General features: G+C 44.3%; 2 protein-coding genes across 9 annotated transcripts in view; one reads left to right on the top strand and one right to left on the bottom strand.

The window, feature by feature from the left end:
* Window positions 1-19,417, top strand: part of LOC125725217 (NACHT, LRR and PYD domains-containing protein 3-like) — a 457,448-nt gene that overhangs the window by 172,457 nt on the left and 265,574 nt on the right. The window contains exons 6-7 of one of the 5 annotated variants that reach the window (XM_049001944.1): window positions 4,780-4,893; window positions 7,175-7,288. The exons of the other annotated variants lie outside the window; for them this stretch is intronic. Coding sequence (XP_048857901.1) covers window positions 4,780-4,893; window positions 7,175-7,288 — 228 coding nt within the window. The remainder of the gene's footprint in view (window positions 1-4,779; window positions 4,894-7,174; window positions 7,289-19,417) is intronic. 5 annotated transcript variants of the gene reach the window in all.
* Window positions 1-19,417, bottom strand: part of LOC125725238 (uncharacterized) — a 110,613-nt gene that overhangs the window by 55,151 nt on the left and 36,045 nt on the right. The window lies entirely within an intron of this gene.

The raw sequence follows: 19,417 nt of genomic DNA, 5'->3' as shown, positions 1-19,417 counted from the left end.
GCTATAGCACCGGCAGATACTGTGTTTGTCTTGGGTTGCGCCTGTGGTAACGGACACCGGGGGGCGCTATAGCACCGGCAGATACTGTGTTTGTCTTGGGTCGCGCCTGTGGTAACGGACACCGGGGGGCGCTATAGCACCGGCAGATACTGTGTTTGTCTTGGGTTGCGCCTGTGGTAACGGACACCGGGGGGCGCTATAGCACCGGCAGATACTGTGTTTGTCTTGGGTTGCGCCTGTGGTAACGGACACCGGGGGGCGCTATAGCACCGGCAGATACTGTGTTTGTCTTGGGTTGCGCCTGTGGTAACGTTTCATATAATATCTAAATTTTAGATGAGACAATTTCCTTAAAAGCTGACTGTAAATAAGTCTGTTTACATCAAGAGCTTCACAGCATATCAAAGTACATGAAGGCAGAGCAGAAGGCTAAACAGCAGTGTGATGCCGTCCCCATTGTATGAATTATATTTATACCGTGAGGGTTTGTTTCCTCTCGCTGCCCACAGTGTCCTGATGAAGAGAGCAGACTCCCCTGTACGCAGCTGTGTTTCCCTGAAGAGTGACAGGTCAATGCATGAACCACTCCACTTCAGAGAGGGACCTTTTCCTACTGATCAAAGGTAAATGTGCATTTAAACAAACACTGTTAATGACATTCAGACTCTCAGTCAAATGGTACAGAGACACATACAATCTATGAGGAAATAACGTATTTATAATGAATGCACCAATATTTTCCTTTAACAAATTTCACCCCCTTTGGCAATTCAGGCGAAAGTTTTGTCTGTATTCTATAACATCTGAGGTAAATGGATGAGGATTACTGTAAAACCTGACTTTCTGCGAGCTGGAATTGGAAATTATTTAATCGCAAAATGGATTTTAAATTTCAGTCCTCAGCACAGAGCTGGAAAAAACTGGTTTGCCTGTTTCCCCCTGCATGTCCATTAAAGAATGACTCAGCAATAGATTGTCGCCTCGTGAGACGGATGTTTTTGTTTTGATAACAAATAATTTCACTCTCATGAATTCATTAGATCGTACTCAGACGAAGGCTTCAGTTTAACATGTTTAATCAAACTGTGTGGCTTAAACAATAAACTACTATCATCAGACAAAAAAAGAGAAAGACTATTGGTTTCTTTGCCAAAGGTGACGTTTAAATACTTGCTGATTCAGATCATAATTAATGTGACACTGCAGTGGTTCTCATCCCCTGAGTATAAAATAAGATGATTTGTTGATCCCAGGGTTAAATTCTCTTGTGTTCAGCAGCAAAGTGCACAGATACAAACATACAATGTATATCAAAGACAACCTGCAAAGACAGCAGATATAGTGCAAGTGAGTAAACATTTATAGAAGTAAACAAAATTTCTGTAGGTAAACAAGTTTAAGAAGTACACAGTACACAAAAAAACATAATAATTAGAAAAGAGAATATTTTTCAAGAAATAAATATAAATAAAAAGGAATGTGCGTTACGGACGTGGAGGGCGACCCAGAGTGTTCCGACTGAGGCTGTGCTGCCGCTCACTAGCATCCGGTCCAAGCGGGTGGAGGGGGCCGCATGTGTCAGAACTCTGATCTGGAGGTAGCCATCGAGCTCCTAAAGCGCACAGCCCTGCCAGGCCCTGTCAGCTCTCAGGCTGCCTGCCCTGCATGCGCAGCTGGGCCAGTTATGCGGCTGCAGATAAGAGGTCAGGTGTGTTCCTCTGCCAGTCTCTACCCTGCCAGGTCAGGAGGAAGTTAACCTGCCTCCCCCCATCCTTTGTTCCTCCCCGATGTGCCTCTAGCTGCCCAGATCAGCCCCTGGCAGAGTTACCCCCTGTGTTATAGCTTGTCACAGTGTGTATGACTTGTGCTGATCTCTCTATAGCACCGGCAGATACTGTGTTTGTCTTGGGTTGCGCCTGTGGTAATGGACACCGGGGGGCGCTATAGCGCCGGCAGATACTGTGTTTGCCTTGGGCTGCGCCTGTGGTAACGGACACCGGGGGGCGCTATAGCCCCGGCAGATACTGTGTTTGTCTTGGGTCGTGCCTGTGGTAACGGACACCGGGGGGCGCTATAGCACCGGCAGATACTGTGTTTGTCTTGGGTTGCGCCTGTGGTAACGGACACCGGGGGGCGCTATAGCACCGGCAGATACTGTGTTTGTCTTGGGTCGCGCCTGTGGTAACGGACACCGGGGGGCGCTATAGCACCGGCAGATACTGTGTTTGTCTTGGGTCGCGCCTGTGGTAACGGACACCGGGGGGCGCTATAGCACCGGCAGATACTGTGTTTGTCTTGGGTTGCGCCTGTGGTAACGGACACCGGGGGGCGCTATAGCACCGGCAGATACTGTGTTTGTCTTGGGTTGCGCCTGTGGTAACGTTTCATATAATATCTAAATTTTAGATGAGACAATTTCCTTAAAAGCTGACTGTAAATAAGTCTGTTTACATCAAGAGCTTCACAGCATATCAAAGTACATGAAGGCAGAGCAGAAGGCTAAACAGCAGTGTGATGCCGTCCCCATTGTATGAATTATATTTATACCGTGAGGGTTTGTTTCCTCTCGCTGCCCACAGTGTCCTGATGAAGAGAGCAGACTCCCCTGTACGCAGCTGTGTTTCCCTGAAGAGTGACAGGTCAATGCATGAACCACTCCACTTCAGAGAGGGACCTTTTCCTACTGATCAAAGGTAAATGTGCATTTAAACAAACACTGTTAATGACATTCAGATTCTCAGTCAAATGGTACAGAGACACATACAATCTATGAGGAAATAACGTATTTATAATGAATGCACCAATATTTTCCTTTAACAAATTTCACCCCCTTTGGCAATTCAGGCGAAAGTTTTGTCTGTATTCTATAACATCTGAGGTAAATGGATGAGGATTACTGTAAAACCTGACTTTCTGCGAGCTGGAATTGGAAATTATTTAATCGCAAAATGGATTTTAAATTTCAGTCCTCAGCACAGAGCTGGAAAAAACTGGTTTGCCTGTTTCCCCCTGCATGTCCATTAAAGAATGACTCAGCAATAGATTGTCGCCTCGTGAGACGGATGTTTCTGTTTTGATAACAAATAATTTCACTCTCATGAATTCATTAGATCGTACTCAGACGAAGGCTTCAGTTTAACATGTTTAATCAAACTGTGTGGCTTAAACAATAAACTACTATCATCAGACAAAAAAAGAGAAAGACTATTGGTTTCTTTGCCAAAGGTGACGTTTAAATACTTGCTGATTCAGATCATAATTAATGTGACACTGCAGTGGTTCTCATCCCCTGAGTATAAAATAAGATGATTTGTTGATCCCAGGGTTAAATTCTCTTGTGTTCAGCAGCAAAGTGCACAGATACAAACATACAATGTATATCAAAGACAACCTGCAAAGACAGCAGATATAGTGCAAGTGAGTAAACATTTATAGAAGTAAACAAAATTTCTGTAGGTAAACAAGATTACGAAGTACACAGTACACAAAAAAACATAATAATTAGAAAAGAGAATATTTTTCAAGATATAAATATAAATAAAAAGGAATGTGCGTTACGGACGTGGAGGGCGACCCAGAGTGTTCCGACTGAGGCTGTGCTGCCGCTCACTAGCATCCGGTCCAAGCGGGTGGAGGGGGCCGCATGTGTCAGAACTCTGATCTGGAGGTAGCCATCGAGCTCCTAAAGCGCACAGCCTTGCCAGGCCCTGTCAGCTCTCAGGCTGCCTGCCCTGCATGCGCAGCTGGGCCAGTTATGCGGCTGCAGATAAGAGGTCAGGTGTGTTCCTCTGCCAGTCTCTACCCTGCCAGGTCAGGAGGAAGTTAACCTGCCTCCCCCCATCCTTTGTTCCTCCTCGATGTGCCTCTAGCTGCCCAGATCAGCCCCTGGCAGAGTTACCCCCTGTGTTATAGCTTGTCACAGTGTGTATGACTTGTGCTGATCTCTCTATAGCACCGGCAGATACTGTGTTTGTCTTGGGCTGCGCTAGTGGTAATGGACACCGGGGGGCCCTATAGCACCGGCAGATACTGTGTTTGTCTTGGGCTGCGCCTGTGGTAACGGACACCGGGGGGCGCTATAGCGCCGGCAGATACTGTGTTTGTCTTGGGTTGCGCCTGTGGTAACGGACACCGGGGGGCGCTATAGCGCCGGCAGATACTGTGTTTGTCTTGGGTTGCGCCTGTGGTAATGGACACCGGGGGGCGCTATAGCGCCGGCAGATACTGTGTTTGCCTTGGGCTGCGCCTGTGGTAACGGACACCGGGGGGCGCTATAGCACCGGCAGATACTGTGTTTGTCTTGGGTCGCGCCTGTGGTAACGGACACCGGGGGGCACTATAGCACCGGCAGATACTGTGTTTGTCTTGGGTTGCGCCTGTGGTAACGGACACCGGGGGGCGCTATAGCACCGGCAGATACTGTGTTTGTCTTGGGTTGCGCCTGTGGTAACGGACACCGGGGGGCGCTATAGCACCGGCAGATACTGTGTTTGTCTTGGGTTGCGCCTGTGGTAACGGACACCGGGGGGCGCTATAGCACCGGCAGATACTGTGTTTGTCTTGGGTTGCGCCTGTGGTAACGTTTCATATAATATCTAAATTTTAGATGAGACAATTTCCTTAAAAGCTGACTGTAAATAAGTCTGTTTACATCAAGAGCTTCACAGCATATCAAAGTACATGAAGGCAGAGCAGAAGGCTAAACAGCAGTGTGATGTCGTCCCCATTGAATGAATTATATTTATACCATGAGGGTTTGTTTCCTCTCGCTGCCCACAGTGTCCTGATGGAGAGAGCAGACTCCCCTGTACCCAGCTGTGTTTCCATGAAGAGTGACTGGTCAATGGGAGAACCACTCCACTTCAGAGAGGGACCTTTTCCTACTGATCAAAGGTAAATGTGCATTTAAACAAACACTTTTAATGACATTCAGACTCTCAGTCAAATGGTACAGAGACACATACAATCTATGAGGAAATAACGTATTTATAATGAATGCACCAATATTTTCCTTTAACAAATTTCACGCCCTTTGGCAATTCAGGCGAAAGTTTTGTCTGTATTCTATAACATCTGAGGTAAATGGATGAGGATTACTGTAAAACCTGACTTTCTGCGAGCTGGAATTGGAAATTATTTAATCGCAAAATGGATTTTAAATTTCAGTCCTCTGCACAGAGCTGGAAAAAACTGGTTTGCCTGTTTCCCCCTGCATGTCCATTAAAGAATGACTCAGCAATAGATTGTCGCCTCGTGAGACGGATGTTTCTGTTTTGATAACAAATAATTTCACTCTCATGAATTCATTAGATCGTACTCAGACGAAGGCTTCAGTTTAACATGTTTAATCAAACTGTGTGGCTTAAACAATAAACTACTATCATCAGACAAAAAAAGAGAAAGACTATTGGTTTCTTTGCCAAAGGTGACGTTTAAATACTTGCTGATTCAGATCATAATTAATGTGACACTGCAGTGGTTCTCATCCCCTGAGTATAAAATAAGATGATTTGTTGATCCCAGGGTTAAATTCTCTTGTGTTCAGCAGCAAAGTGCACAGATACAAACATACAATGTATATCAAAGACAACCTGCAAAGACAGCAGATATAGTGCAAGTGAGTAAACATTTATAGAAGTAAACAAAATTTCTGTAGGTAAACAAGTTTACGAAGTACACAGTACACAAAAAAACATAATAATTAGAAAAGAGAATATTTTTCAAGATATAAATATAAATAAAAAGGAATGTGCGTTACGGACGTGGAGGGCGACCCAGAGTGTTCCAACTGAGGCTGTGCTGCCGCTCACTAGCATCCGGTCCAAGCGGGTGGAGGGGGCCGCATGTGTCAGAACTCTGATCTGGAGGTAGCCATCGAGCTCCTAAAGCGCACAGCCCTGCCAGGCCCTGTCAGCTCTCAGGCTGCCTGCCCTGCATGCGCAGCTGGGCCAGTTATGCGGCTGCAGATAAGAGGTCAGGTGTGTTCCTCTGCCAGTCTCTACCCTGCCAGGTCAGGAGGAAGTTAACCTGCCTCCCCCCATCCTTTGTTCCTCCTCGATGTGCCTCTAGCTGCCCAGATCAGCCCCTGGCAGAGTTACCCCCTGTGTTATAGCTTGTCACAGTGTGTATGACTTGTGCTGATCTCTCTATAGCACTGGCAGATACTGTGTTTGTCTTGGGTTGCGCCTGTGGTAACGGACACCGGGGGGCGCTATAGCGCCGGCAGATACTGTGTTTGTCTTGGGTTGCACCTGTGGTAACGGACACCGGGGGGCGCTATAGCGCCGGCAGATACTGTGTTTGTCTTGGGTTGCGCCTGTGGTAATGGACACCGGGGGGCGCTATAACGCCGGCAGATACTGTGTTTGTCTTGGGTTGCGCCTGTGGTAACGGACACCGGGGGGCGCTATAGCGCCGGCAGATACTGTGTTTGTCTTGGGTTGCGCCAGTGGTAAAGGACACCGGGGGGCGCTATAACGCCGGCAGATACTGTGTTTGTCTTGGGTTGCGCCTGTGGTAACGGACACCGGGGGGCGCTATAGCGCCGGCAGATACTGTGTTTGTCTTGGGTTGCGCCTGTGGTAACGGACACCGGGGGGCGCTATAGCGCCGGCAGATACTGTGTTTGTCTTGGGTTGCGCCTGTGGTAATGGACACCGGGGGGCGCTATAGCGCCGGCAGATACTGTGTTTGCCTTGGGCTGCGCCTGTGGTAACGGACACCGGGGGGCGCTATAGCACCGGCAGATACTGTGTTTGTCTTGGGTCGCGCCTGTGGTAACGGACACCGGGGGGCACTATAGCACCGGCAGATACTGTGTTTGTCTTGGGTTGCGCCTGTGGTAGCGGACACCGGGGGGCGCTATAGCGCCGGCAGATACTGTGTTTGTCTTGGGTTGCGCCTGTGGTAACGGACACCGGGGGGCGCTATAGCACCGGCAGATACTGTGTTTGTCTTGGGTTGCGCCTGTGGTAACGTTTCATATAATATCTAAATTTTAGATGAGACAATTTCCTTAAAAGCTGACTGTAAATAAGTCTGTTTACATCAAGAGCTTCACAGCATATCAAAGTACATGAAGGCAGAGCAGAAGGCTAAACAGCAGTGTGATGCCGTCCCCATTGTATGAATTATATTTATACCATGAGGGTTTGTTTCCTCTCGCTGCCCACAGTGTCCTGATGGAGAGAGCAGACTCCCCTGTACCCAGCTGTGTTTCCATGAAGAGTGACTGGTCAATGGGAGAACCACTCCACTTCAGAGAGGGACCTTTTCCTACAGATCAAAGGTAAATATACAGAGCCGTTACAGAGGTAACCCTGTAGGTGCTGAAGGACAGATTCGGCCCATTAGCCTTGTAGGTGCTGAATTTAACCAACAAGCTATTTAACCAGTTTCTTGACTGAGGATTGTGAATCAGATGCTGGTATTTAGCTCTGCTAATCAAGTGAATGACTCTAAATGTCACTGGGTACAAAGGGCTGCATAGAAAACTGTCCTTCCTGCCTTCTGTGTCTCTGTGTGCTGGAGCCTGATGCCACTGGTTCTCTTCTGCTGTCATGAGAGAATCAGGAAGCCGCCCCAGTGAATAAAGCTTAACATGGCAGATACATCTTTCCAAACTACAACCCCAATTCCGAAAATGTTGGGATGTTCTGCAAATTGTAAATGAAAACACAATGCAGTGATATGGAAATCTGATAAAGCTATATTTTATTCATAACAGAGCACAAAAAACATGTCAAATGTTTAAACTGAGAAAATGCATCATTGTAAGGAAAAATTTTGAATGTCGCAGCAGCAACACATCTCAAAAAAGTTGGAACAAGGCCATGTTTACCACTGTGTGGCATCTCCTCTTCTTTTAACAACAGTCTGTAAATGTCTGGGCACTGAGGAGATCAGTTTGAGTTTTGGGAGAGGAATGTTGTCCCATTCTTGTCTGATACAGGATTCTAGTTGCTCAACTGTCCTAGATCTTCTGTGTCATATTTTTCCTTTTATGATGCACCAAATGTTCTCAATGCCTGAAAGATCTAGACCGCTGGCAGGCCAGTTCAGTACCCGGACCCTTCTTCTACGAATCCATCATGTTGTAATTGATGCAGTGTGTGGTTTGGCATTGTCATGTGGGAAAATGCAAGGTCTTCACTGAAAGAGACGTCGTCTGGATGGGAGCATCTGTTGCTCTAGAACCTGGATATACCTTTCAGCACTGATGGTGCCTTTCCAGATATGCAGGCTGCCCCTGCCATATGTACTAATGCACCCCCACACCATCAGAGATGCTGGCTTTTGAACTGAGTGCTGATAACACGCTGGCTGGTCCTTCTCCTCTTTAGTCCGGATGACATGGTGTCCCTGGTTTCCAAAAAGAATTTCAAATTTAGATACGACTGACCACAGAACAGTTTTCCACTCAGCCGCAGTCCATTTTAAATGAGCTTTGGCCCAGAGACGACGTCGGTGATTCTGGATCATCTTCATATTCGGCTTCTTCTTTGGATGATAGAGTTTTAACTGCCATCTGTGCCTGGCAGCGCGAATTGTGTTCACTGACAATGTTTTTGGGAAATATTCCTGAGCCTATTTAGTGATTCCATTACAGAATCATGCCTGTTTGTGATGCAGTGCTGCCTAAGGGCCAAAATATCACAGGCATCTAGTCTGGTTTTTCACAGAGATTTCTCCAGATTCTCAGATTCTTTTGATTACATTATGTGTTGTAGATGATGAAATATTCAACCTCTTTGCAGTTTTATACCGAGGAACTTCTTTCTGAAATTGCTCCACTATTTGCCAGTGCAGTATTAGGGGGATTGTGATCCTCTTGTGATTTACATATCATTGCATTCTGTTTTTATTTACAATTTGTACAATGTCTCAACTTTTTGGAATTGGTGTTGTAATATATCACAATGTTATTCTTTATCTGCAGTAACAGCAACTTTAATGGGGAACTTTTCAGTCTTTCTGTTACATTTGTGTATATTAATTGAGGTTTTTATGTTTCTGCCTAATTCACAGAAACCAAATGGAAGAATGCAGTTCAGATCTACATGATAAATCGGGTTTATCATCCATATTGAAGGTTTGTATTTATTGCTGATATATATTTCCTTGGCTGTTATGTGAATTAGCTTATATTTTATACAGCTGCATAATAATAAATTCATCATGTTAAAGAAAATATGTTTTAAACTATGATTCACAAGTGAAACTCTGAAAAGGTTTGGTGTAAGTAGCAATAATTAACTCTGACTGTTTATTTTAGTCACTAGAGGAAAAAGCCATGAAGTTCCTAAAGGACGAGCTGAAGACGTTTGTGAGGTACCTAGATCAGAATTACCCAGAATGCTCTGAGCCTCAGCTGGAGGAGGACAATGACCTGGACTGTGATGGTCAGATGCAGAAGACCAGTGTTAGAGAGGTAGCTCTGAAGATCACACTGTACATCCTGAGGACCATGAAGCAAAATGATCTTGCTGACATGCTGGAGAAGAGTAAGAGCTTTATAACATTATGTACATGTACAATATTGTGCAAAAGTCTTAGGCAGCTACAGAAAAGGATGTTTAAATGGTCTTCATGTTGGGGTATAACTACTATAATATGTATGTCAAAGTATGTTTGCCATTTTAGAACCTCTCCCAACATCACCCTAATATTTGCAGTATATCCATGTATTTTTATACTTGACCACTAACACACCTCATGTAGCTGATCAATATCTCATTGAGGTTTTAAACTAATTTAATTAGTTAATGAAGTGAGCCGGTGGTGAAATTTAACAAATACATGGACTTGCTGTGGTGCCGCTGAGGAGAGGTTTGGGAAATGAAAAGGGGTTTTGTGTTTTTTTTGGTTCTGAGCAGATATACACTTACTACCCAGATAAATGGCTTTAAACATTTACTTTGGCTGCCTAAGGCTTATTCACGGTTCTGTATGCGGTGTTCCAGTAAAATACGCATGATAAAACTTTCAGTTTCACATTCACAGTCACAGGGAAATATCTGGATATGTATGTGTGAAGAAGTGTGTTTTTGGAAAATATTCTTCCTCTCATACTGGTCAGGATCACGGTGAGAATTAGTGCATTTTCCTCTCATTTCTTTTCAGGACAGCTCATGCTGCAACATCAACAGGAAATCAAAGGTAAACTTAAGAAGCAATTTGAGTGTGTATTTGAAGGGAAAGCTAAGGAAGGACAACCAACACTTCTCAGTGAGATTTACACAGAACTCTACATAACTGAAGGTGGGACTGGAGCAGTGAATGATGAACATGAAGTGAGACAGATTGAAACAGCATCCATGAAAAGAACAGAAGATACTACAGTCAAGTGCAATGATATATTTAAACCCTTATGTGGGCGTGAGACACCTATCAGAACTGTACTCACTAAAGGGGTGGCAGGTATCGGGAAAACAGTCTCTGTGCAGAAATTTATTCTCGACTGGGCAGAAGGAAAAGCAAACCAGGATGTTCACTTCATATTTGCTCTTCCTTTCCGGGACCTGAATTTGATTAAGGATGAATACAGTCTGATTGAACTGCTTCACCGCTTTATCCCAGAACTGAAATCATTTCAATCCACTGAGCTGTTTAGGTACAAAGTCTTGTTCATCTTTGATGGCCTGGATGAGTGTCGCCTTCCTCTGGATTTTCAGAACAATGAGAGCTGGTTTGATGTAACAATGAAAACGTCACTGGATGTGCTGTTGACTAACATCATTAAGGGGAATCTGCTCCCATCCGCTCTCCTCTGGATAACCTCCCGGCCAGCAGCAACCAATCAGATACCTCCTGAGTGTGTCCACCAGGTCACAGAGATACGAGGGTTCAGTGATGCCCAGAAGGAGGAGTATTTCAGGAGGAGATTTAGTGATCAGAGCCTGGCCAGCAGAATTATCACACATGTGAAATCATCAAGGAGCCTCTTCATCATGTGCCACATTCCTGTGTTCTGCTGGATTTCAGCCACTGTGCTTAAGAGGCTTTTTAGTGAGACTGACAGGGGAGAAATTCCAAGGACTCTGACTGAAATGTACACACACTTCCTGATCTTTCAGTCAAGTTTAAAAAATGACAAGTATATGAAAAACCAAGAAACTAAGCTTAAGCAATACAGCAAGCAATTCCTTTTAAAACTTGGTAAACTTGCTTTTGACAACCTTGAGAAAGGCCATCTCATATTTTATGAGCATGATCTGTCAGAGAATGACATTGATGTCACTGAAACTTCAGTTTACTCTGGAGTGTGCACAGAAGTCTTTAAAGAGGAGTATGGGTTGTACCAGGAGAAGGTGTACTGCTTTGTGCATCTGAGCATCCAGGAGTATCTCGCTGCTTTATATGTGTTTCTGTTAAACTCATCAGCTGACCTGCTGAAGACTGCGGTGGATCAGGCATTAAAGAGCAAGAATGGACACTTGGACCTCTACCTCCGCTTCCTCCTGGGCCTCTCAACAGACTCCAGTAAGACTCTGTTACAAAGGCTACTGGGGCCGACAAGAATCAGCTCACATACCATTAAGGAAACAGCCCAATACATCAAGGAGAAAATACAGGAGAATTTATCTCCAGAAAGGACCATCAACCTGTTCCACTGTCTGACTGAGCTGGGTGACAATTCTCTAGTAGAGGAAGTACAAAGATACTTAAATTCAGGAAACATTTCAGCAGATGACCTCTCACCTGCACAGTACTCAGCTCTGGCCTTTGTGATGCTGATGTCAGATGAGGAGCTGGATGTGTTTGACCTGAAGAAATACATCAGATCAGATAAACAGCACTGCAGGCTGCTGCCTGTGGTCAAGAACTCCAGGACGGCTCTGTAAGTGACGTGGGGATGGGAAATCATGTCTGGTCTAGCAGTGATACATGAATTTTGTTTGAAATGTGTAATATATATTATATATTTCTTCTCATGGATTAATAAGTGGGTTTTATTTTGATAATCACAGCTATAGCTGATGTATAGCAGTAGCTAATCTTGACCACAGACTTTATAATGACTGAAGGTAGTGATGTCACTTTCTATTTGTTACTATGTTTCCATTCCCAGCCAGTCGGCCTTCTGATCACAGGCACAGCATCCTAACCTGCTATAGAAACAGTGAGGGCTCTTTATCCACAGGGTGTATAAGTGATATGTGAGTGTTATTGTCAGCAGGCGTGTTCATGTGATGGAGCCCAGAGCTGGGAGCTTCCGTATGACTGCTGTCTCTGGCTGCTCACTGGCGCCCTCTGCTGGCCTCAGCTGCACCTGGCTGAGGATGTGATGACACATCTAGTCCGGCAGACATACATAACATAGATAAACATTGTTAAAAATATAAAATGAATATGTATATATGTAATTTATTTCCCCAGTTTTATCAAGAAGGTTGCTTTTTAATGTAGTTTATATTAACTGAAGGTAGTGATGTAGTAAAAACAAAAAAGACAAAATTTCCACGACCATCCTTTGTGTAACAAATAACCAAAGATACAGCATCATACAGAATGGTCCAGTTTTCATTAATAGTGGGAAAACCACTCATATTCGTTTCAGTTTTCGATGCTGTTGGAAGCATTTCTGTAAATTCTGGGTGTGGTGCGTGACTCTTTGGGATCGGACTCTGTGTCCATGAGCGGAAGGTTGCTGGTTCAGATCTCTTGGCCGGCAGAGTGATGTCATCGCTGAGTCCTTGAGCTGCAGGGGTGCTGGATGCTGGCCGATCCTGCGCTGCGACGCCCAATCTTCCTCTCACCTGTATATGTGTCTGTGTTGTCTCTTGGAGAGCAAGATGGGAGGGGCGGAAAGACAATTTCCCCATGGGGGTGAATCATTATTCATAAATTATTCAAACAAACATTTTTTCTAAAAGCCTATTTCACAGGACTGATAGCTCTCCGATTAGTGTACTGTTGATTAGGGCTGGGTGATAAGTTAAATGTGTATGTGTCATTTAGTTTAAAAATATCGCAATAAATAATCGTTTTCAGTCTCTCGCCCCCCCCCCCCCCCCAAACGCTGAATGCAATTTCAATTCAGTTAAGTTTTATTTCTATAGTGTGTTTTCACAACATTACATCATCTCAAAGCACAGCATCCCTGCCCAAAGCCCCCAGTGAGCAAGTCAGAAGGGAGAGTGGCAAGGAAAAACTCCCTAGAAAGACGAAAGCTTGGGAGGAACCAGACTCAGAGGAGGAGCCCATCCTCCAGGGGGCAGCAGAGGAAGCCCTAACCCTAACCAGACTGAAAGGGGGAGCCCATCCTCCAGGGGGCAGCAGAGGAAGTCAAATGATCAAGATGGCAAAGTCCTAATTCACATTATCCCAATCTTAACATTTCAGTCACAAAGCGGGGGGCAGGGAGGTGATGACAGCAAGTGCTGGAGCTGCTTCAGATGGCAGGGAGAACAGTAGTACGGCAGCAGGGTAAACAGGGAAGATGTCACAGGCAGAAGGGTGAGCAGGCCGGAAGGATGTCACAGGTAGTGGAGACGTCGCAGGCAGCAGGGCAGGCAGGATATAAAAATTCGGGGTCTCCAGGCAGCACAGCCCAGGGGGAGTAGGGGAAATAAAATGTGCAGTTAGCCAAAGTAGGGGAGACTAGAGGCATTGCAAACAGTTAGATGAGTGCAGTATGTAAGCTCCGGCAGATATGGCTATGGCAGCATAAGTAGGAGGGAGAGGCAGGTGGGAACGCAGGCATGGGGAGTCCCTGAAATGTCAGCACTCCAATTCCACAAGGGGGTGTGAAGCTAAAGTGACAGACTGACAGTTCTATAGCAGAATAGCAGTATTTTGTAGTTATTCCGAGACTTAACTGGAAGCCAGTGAAGGGAGCATAGAACAGGGCTAATATAATCACATTTATTAGTGTTTGTAAGAACTCTGGCTGCTGCATTTTGTACCAGCTGAAGTTTATGTGAGGATCCAGATGGGCACCCAGAAAGGAAGGCATTACAGTATCCAGCCTGGAAGTTATAAAGGTGTTAGTGTTTCCGCTTCATGAAAGGAGAGCATCTTCCGAAGCTTGGCGAGGTTCCGTACATGATAGAACACAGCTTTAGTGATGCTTTTTATATGAGCATCGAAACATAAATCTGAATCAACCAGAAGACCAAGATCTCTGACCACTGTGTTAAGTTGGGTAGGAAGACCACCAAGGTTGAGGTTGTCAAACTTATTTCGAGCCGCCTTCAGACCAGTTAACAGTACTTCTGTATTTCTGTGTTTAACATAAAGAAATGATTTGCCATCCAGCACCGGATATCTAGTCGACAGTCGTCTAACCGAGAGCTGTGATGCATCATCCGGCTTAACAGATATATATAACTGTGTATCATCAGCAAAGCAATGAAACCCAACACCATGATTTCTGATAATGTGACCAATATATACAGTGTACAGTAGCGGCCCAGCACTGATCCCTGTGGGACACCATTGTAGGAATATTTAGGTCAGGTAAATGTTAATATCTCCACCAATATGTTTTGAAATTAATTACATTTTAATTAATTATTATTTAATTAAAAACTCCAAACTCGATTGCAAATCCCCGTGAGTCGATTAATGTGAGACTTAAATGGGATTCACTAGTTACCAGTATTGCTTAGTAACCTGGGTTAGAATGCTCGTCCAGTGAGCTGCATCACCAGGTAATGTAAACGATCGGTAGTGAAGCTCTTCTCACGGACGTTGAGAGAGAGACTCGCGATATTTCAGGCGAGTTTGAGCTTTCAGAGCGTAGTAGCCAGATCGCACAGAGGCAGGGACTATTGTGAGCACTCAATGACGGAGGCTGAAGTGGTGTAAAAGACATGCATTTATTCCTAACTAACACTACAACTAACATAAGACAGACATTACACTTAACACAAACAACAAACACAAAATAACGGAATAGAACCAAACAGAATGTAACATGAAAATGCAGTGACCAGATTTAAAATGGGTAACCTTAAAAGGGAAATACTGTTCTGCAAAGCAAGCACAGTTTGTGGAAACATGAGCATAAAGCAGGCTAACAGAACAGCTTAGGTTGTTAGAATGAAAGGAAGCTGGTTTACTTGTTTGCAGAGTGGAGGGGGTCTTGGCAGTAGGTTGCAGAGGTGATGAGCTGAGGGAATGGTAGCACCCAAGAAGGTGCGGCGTCTGGAGCGGTTGTTGGAGTGGAGCCCCTTGGATTCTCCCTCCTTGTGAAGCTTTAAGGTGAAAGGCTCTGTCTTGGTTGCAGTTCTCTGTTGGGTAGCAGGCCTTCACCGGCAGGCTTCAGGAGGGCTTCTCACGGGCTGCTCTTCCCCCGGGGCTTCACTTCTCCTCACTCTGCAGGGCTGATGTTCTCCTCTGCTCCTCTCTCTTCTTCCCCCTGCTCTGTTCTGAGGTGCCATGTTATATGGTCTAAAGTTCATGAATAGGGATGACCAGGAATTCGACACCTGAAGCAATGGCTGATCATCTAGTTGGCAGGTTTTCAGAGGGGTGTCTGTGGCAGTCATTTTGATATTTATGACTAGACTGGTTTGATATTTATGACTAGACTGGTTACTGATGATTTTCATTAAACTGGTGTAACTTTTGATACATACAGTTTCATGGTAACCACTGAGCATATTTGGAATCAGGAGTGATTTTCCATCAGTTTGTCAGCAAACATGCCATACCAGCCTGGGGGTCACACCTCATACCATCTGTATTAATTAATTAACAATTTCTGATGTTATGTATGTTAATAAATCCCATCCTTATACATCAACAGAGGTTGCTACTTTGGATCATTTGTACAGACATTACATTACATATTCACATTTAAATAGCACATCTTACCCTTAGATAGACGTGTCCGTTAGTTTGTGGTAATACCAATTTAAATTGCACATCTGGGAACAACATATTTTGGTTGTTGTGGCTTTTCCCAATTATCTGCTCTCCAGAATTGATAATGTGCACATTAATTCAGTCTTTTAATGCAGAATAGTAGAGGACAAAGAAGTGCTAACGGACCACAAAGATCAGATAAGGGCCACAGAGGAATGTGGGAAAGGGGGGGTTGTTAAAGAAAGAAAGAAAGAACCTCTGATAGTTAGGAGCCACACTAAGATACCTGGTTACATTATTTAATCTTCAAGATTCCTCTGGGATAATCATGAGAGCATGTATGCAGGGGTAGCTAAACACTAAGATTGTCTAAGGACACACAAACATAACCTATCTGGGTATCGAGACTAGTAGTAGAGACTAGTAAATCCATATATAGGGAATACAAAGGCTGAACTTAAAAGAAAATTTCTTTAGGGTGTTGGGTGAATCCCTGGTATGTAAGGCAGGATGTATGGGGGGGGGGGGGGTGGTGCCAAGTTGAGGGTGTCTCTTCTCCTTGAGGTCCATTCTGCTGTTTGTAGGTCCCTAAATCTTTGGGCGATAGAAGTATGTGTGTGTGTGATACTACACCATATTTGACTTTAGTGATCTTGGAAGATTCATTGATCACGTTGATAAACTGATAATGATCAGTTAAATAGGAGCCAAACCAAGAGAGGGCTGTCTCCTTAATGCCAACCACAGATTCTAGCCGCTCCAAGAGGATATTATGCTCCACAGTATCAAATGCTGCAGTTAAGTCTAGTAATACCAACACAGATATACAGCCACTGTCAGAAGCCATAAGCAAATCATTCACTACTTTGCCTGAAGCTCTTTCTGTGCTGTGGTTTGGTCTAAAGCCAGACTGATATAATTCATCAGCATTATTTTTCTGTAGGAAAGACGACAGCTGGGAAGCAACAGCTTTTCCAGGAACTTTCGGAAGATTTGAGATTGATTTATAATTTCCTAAATCACTAGGTTCAAGATTTTCAAGGTTTCTTTAGAACAGGTCTAATAACAGGTAGTTTAAAAGGTTTTGGATCATATCCAAGCTTAAGAGACGAGTCTAACACATTTAACAGGGTGGTGCTAATCTGTGGTCGAATCTCCTTCAGGAATCTTGTAGGAATTGGGTCTATGAGGCTAGTAGAGGATTTGCAGGAGGAAACTAAGCTCAAAAGTTCTGATTGTTTTATAAGAAGGAAAGATTCAAAGGTGTCATTATCAGTACGCATAGGACTAGCAGGAGGCTGGCAGCTGTATGTAGCTACAGACGGGCACTGGATGGTCTGTCTAATCTTTATTTTACCATTACAAATGTAATAAAGTCATCACTCATAAAAGCTTGTGAGACTTGTGAGTTTAATGTTGAAGAATTCTGTGTTAACCTGGACAGAGATTCAAACAGGAATTTAGGATTATTTTTGTTCTCTTCCATGAGTCTGGAGAGGTACACAGACCTCGCAGTCTGTACTTAGAGAGGCTCCTTCCAGGTAGTTCTGAAAACTTCTAGTTTAGTTGAGCCCCATTTGCGCTCTAGCTTGCGTGAAGCCTGTTTAAGTTACGCGTATGATCAGAGCACCAGGGGGCAGGTTTCTTATCTCTATGCTTTATCTTCTTAAGTGGAGCTACAAGATCTAGGTGCTGCGAAGCGATTTCTCCATGTGCACAGTTACCCGTTCAGGTTCATTTTCACAAGGGGCTTCAGATGTAAGGCTGAAGGACTGTGGAAGTTGGTTGAGAAATACTGATGTATTTAATGAGGCAATGGAACATCTGATACTGTACTTTGGACCTGGAGCCGAAGGGAGGCTATACTGTATATCAAACGTTAACAAGTAATGATCTGAAAGCAGAGGATTCTGAGGTATAATAGATATGTGATCCACCAGGACACCATGGCTAGGAATCAAATCCAGGATGTGGTTACAGGCATCAGTAGGCCGACTACATTCTGACAAACATCTACAGAGTCTAGGATAGCAGAAAACATTGTTGTTAAAGGATTACTGTTGTTCTCCATGTGAATATTAAGATCCCGGCTTTGATTGCTGAAAAATCTTCAGGGACCAGGTGGTTTATACACAGTAACAATCGTGATTTTAGGTTAGGGACCAGGTGGTCTATACATAAGAACAATGGTGATTGGAGGTTTGGGACCAGGCGGTCTATACACAATAACAATTGTGATTGGAGGTTAGGGACAAGGCGGTCTATGCACAATAACAGTGGTGATTGGAGGTTAGGGACCAGGCGGTCTATACACAATAACAGTCGTGATTGGAGGTTAGGGACCAGGAAGTCTATACACAATAACAATGGTGATTGGAGGTTAGGGACAAGGTGGTCTATGCACAATAACAGTGGTGATTGGAAGTTAGGGACCAGGCGGTCTATACACAATAACAATGGTGACTGGTGGTTAGGGACCAGGAAGTCTATACACAATAACAATGGTGATTGGAGGTGAAGAACTACAAAGAGATGATCCCACAAGACTAAGAAGAAGAATTTCAAATGTGCCAAAGCTATAAGCACTTTGCTCAGACACTCCTAGGTCAGACTGAAATATTGCAGCAGCACCAGCACCTTTGCCATCTGGTCGAGGGTTATGCTGTAATCAGCTGGAGTAGATTCATTTAGTGCCATGAATTCATTCGGTTTAAGTCAGGTCTCTGTAAGGCATAAGGACCAAGACTAAAATCAGTAATCATTTCATTTATTAGTAGCGCCTTAGGACCAGTGATCTTGCATTCAAAAGTCCAAGTTTTAGCCTTGCATTACACCTATTATCTAATAATGGATTTGGTTTAATTATTATTAAGTTATTATGACTACGGTGGAATAGACCTCCACGATTAAAAGTGCGGGGAACAGACACAGTCCCATTAACATGAACCCTAGGTGACGACTCTAAGCGACTAGCAGGCGGTCGGTTATGCTGGTTTGCCTGCCGCCTGGACTTGGCTCTGGCTAGTCAGCGATTTGCCTGGAGACTATGAGCTATGCTTTTGGACAGGAGATCGGCACCAGCCCACGAGGGGTGAATACCGTCCCTCTTCAAAAGCCCAGACCTACCCCCAAACATTTGCCAATTATCTGTATAACCCACAGCATTTTTCGGGCACCAATCTGACAGCCAGTGATGCAGCAACAATAATCTGCTGTATATTTCATCACCACGTCTAGCAGGGATGGGGCCAGAGCACGTTACTGACACACACATCTTCTTCACAAGGCTACACACCTCTATGAAACTTGTCTATGTAACTATTGACTATGAATTGCAGAATCATGCACGTTCAATAGTTATAGCTCTACATTAATTTTATCATACATTGTTTTTTAAGATGTGAAGAAAATCCGCAAACCGTGTAACGTCGGTTCCCTGACTATGAAACTTACAAAGACGGTAGTGACCTATAATATATTTTGCTGAGCTCAGGGGTAGGAAATGTTTGTGAAAATACAGGACAAGTTGCATATTTTCGTGGATCAGTGCAGAACGATTTTGCCCAGAGGAACAGTGGTTCATGTTGTGATTGGCTGGTTGGAA

The sequence above is a fragment of the Brienomyrus brachyistius genome, unplaced genomic scaffold (assembly GCF_023856365.1).
Source record: "Brienomyrus brachyistius isolate T26 unplaced genomic scaffold, BBRACH_0.4 scaffold63, whole genome shotgun sequence".
Taxonomy (NCBI): Eukaryota; Metazoa; Chordata; class Actinopteri; order Osteoglossiformes; family Mormyridae; genus Brienomyrus; species Brienomyrus brachyistius.
The sequence above is the reverse complement of the archived record's forward strand: the minus strand, read 5'-3'. Positions and strand labels throughout refer to the sequence as shown.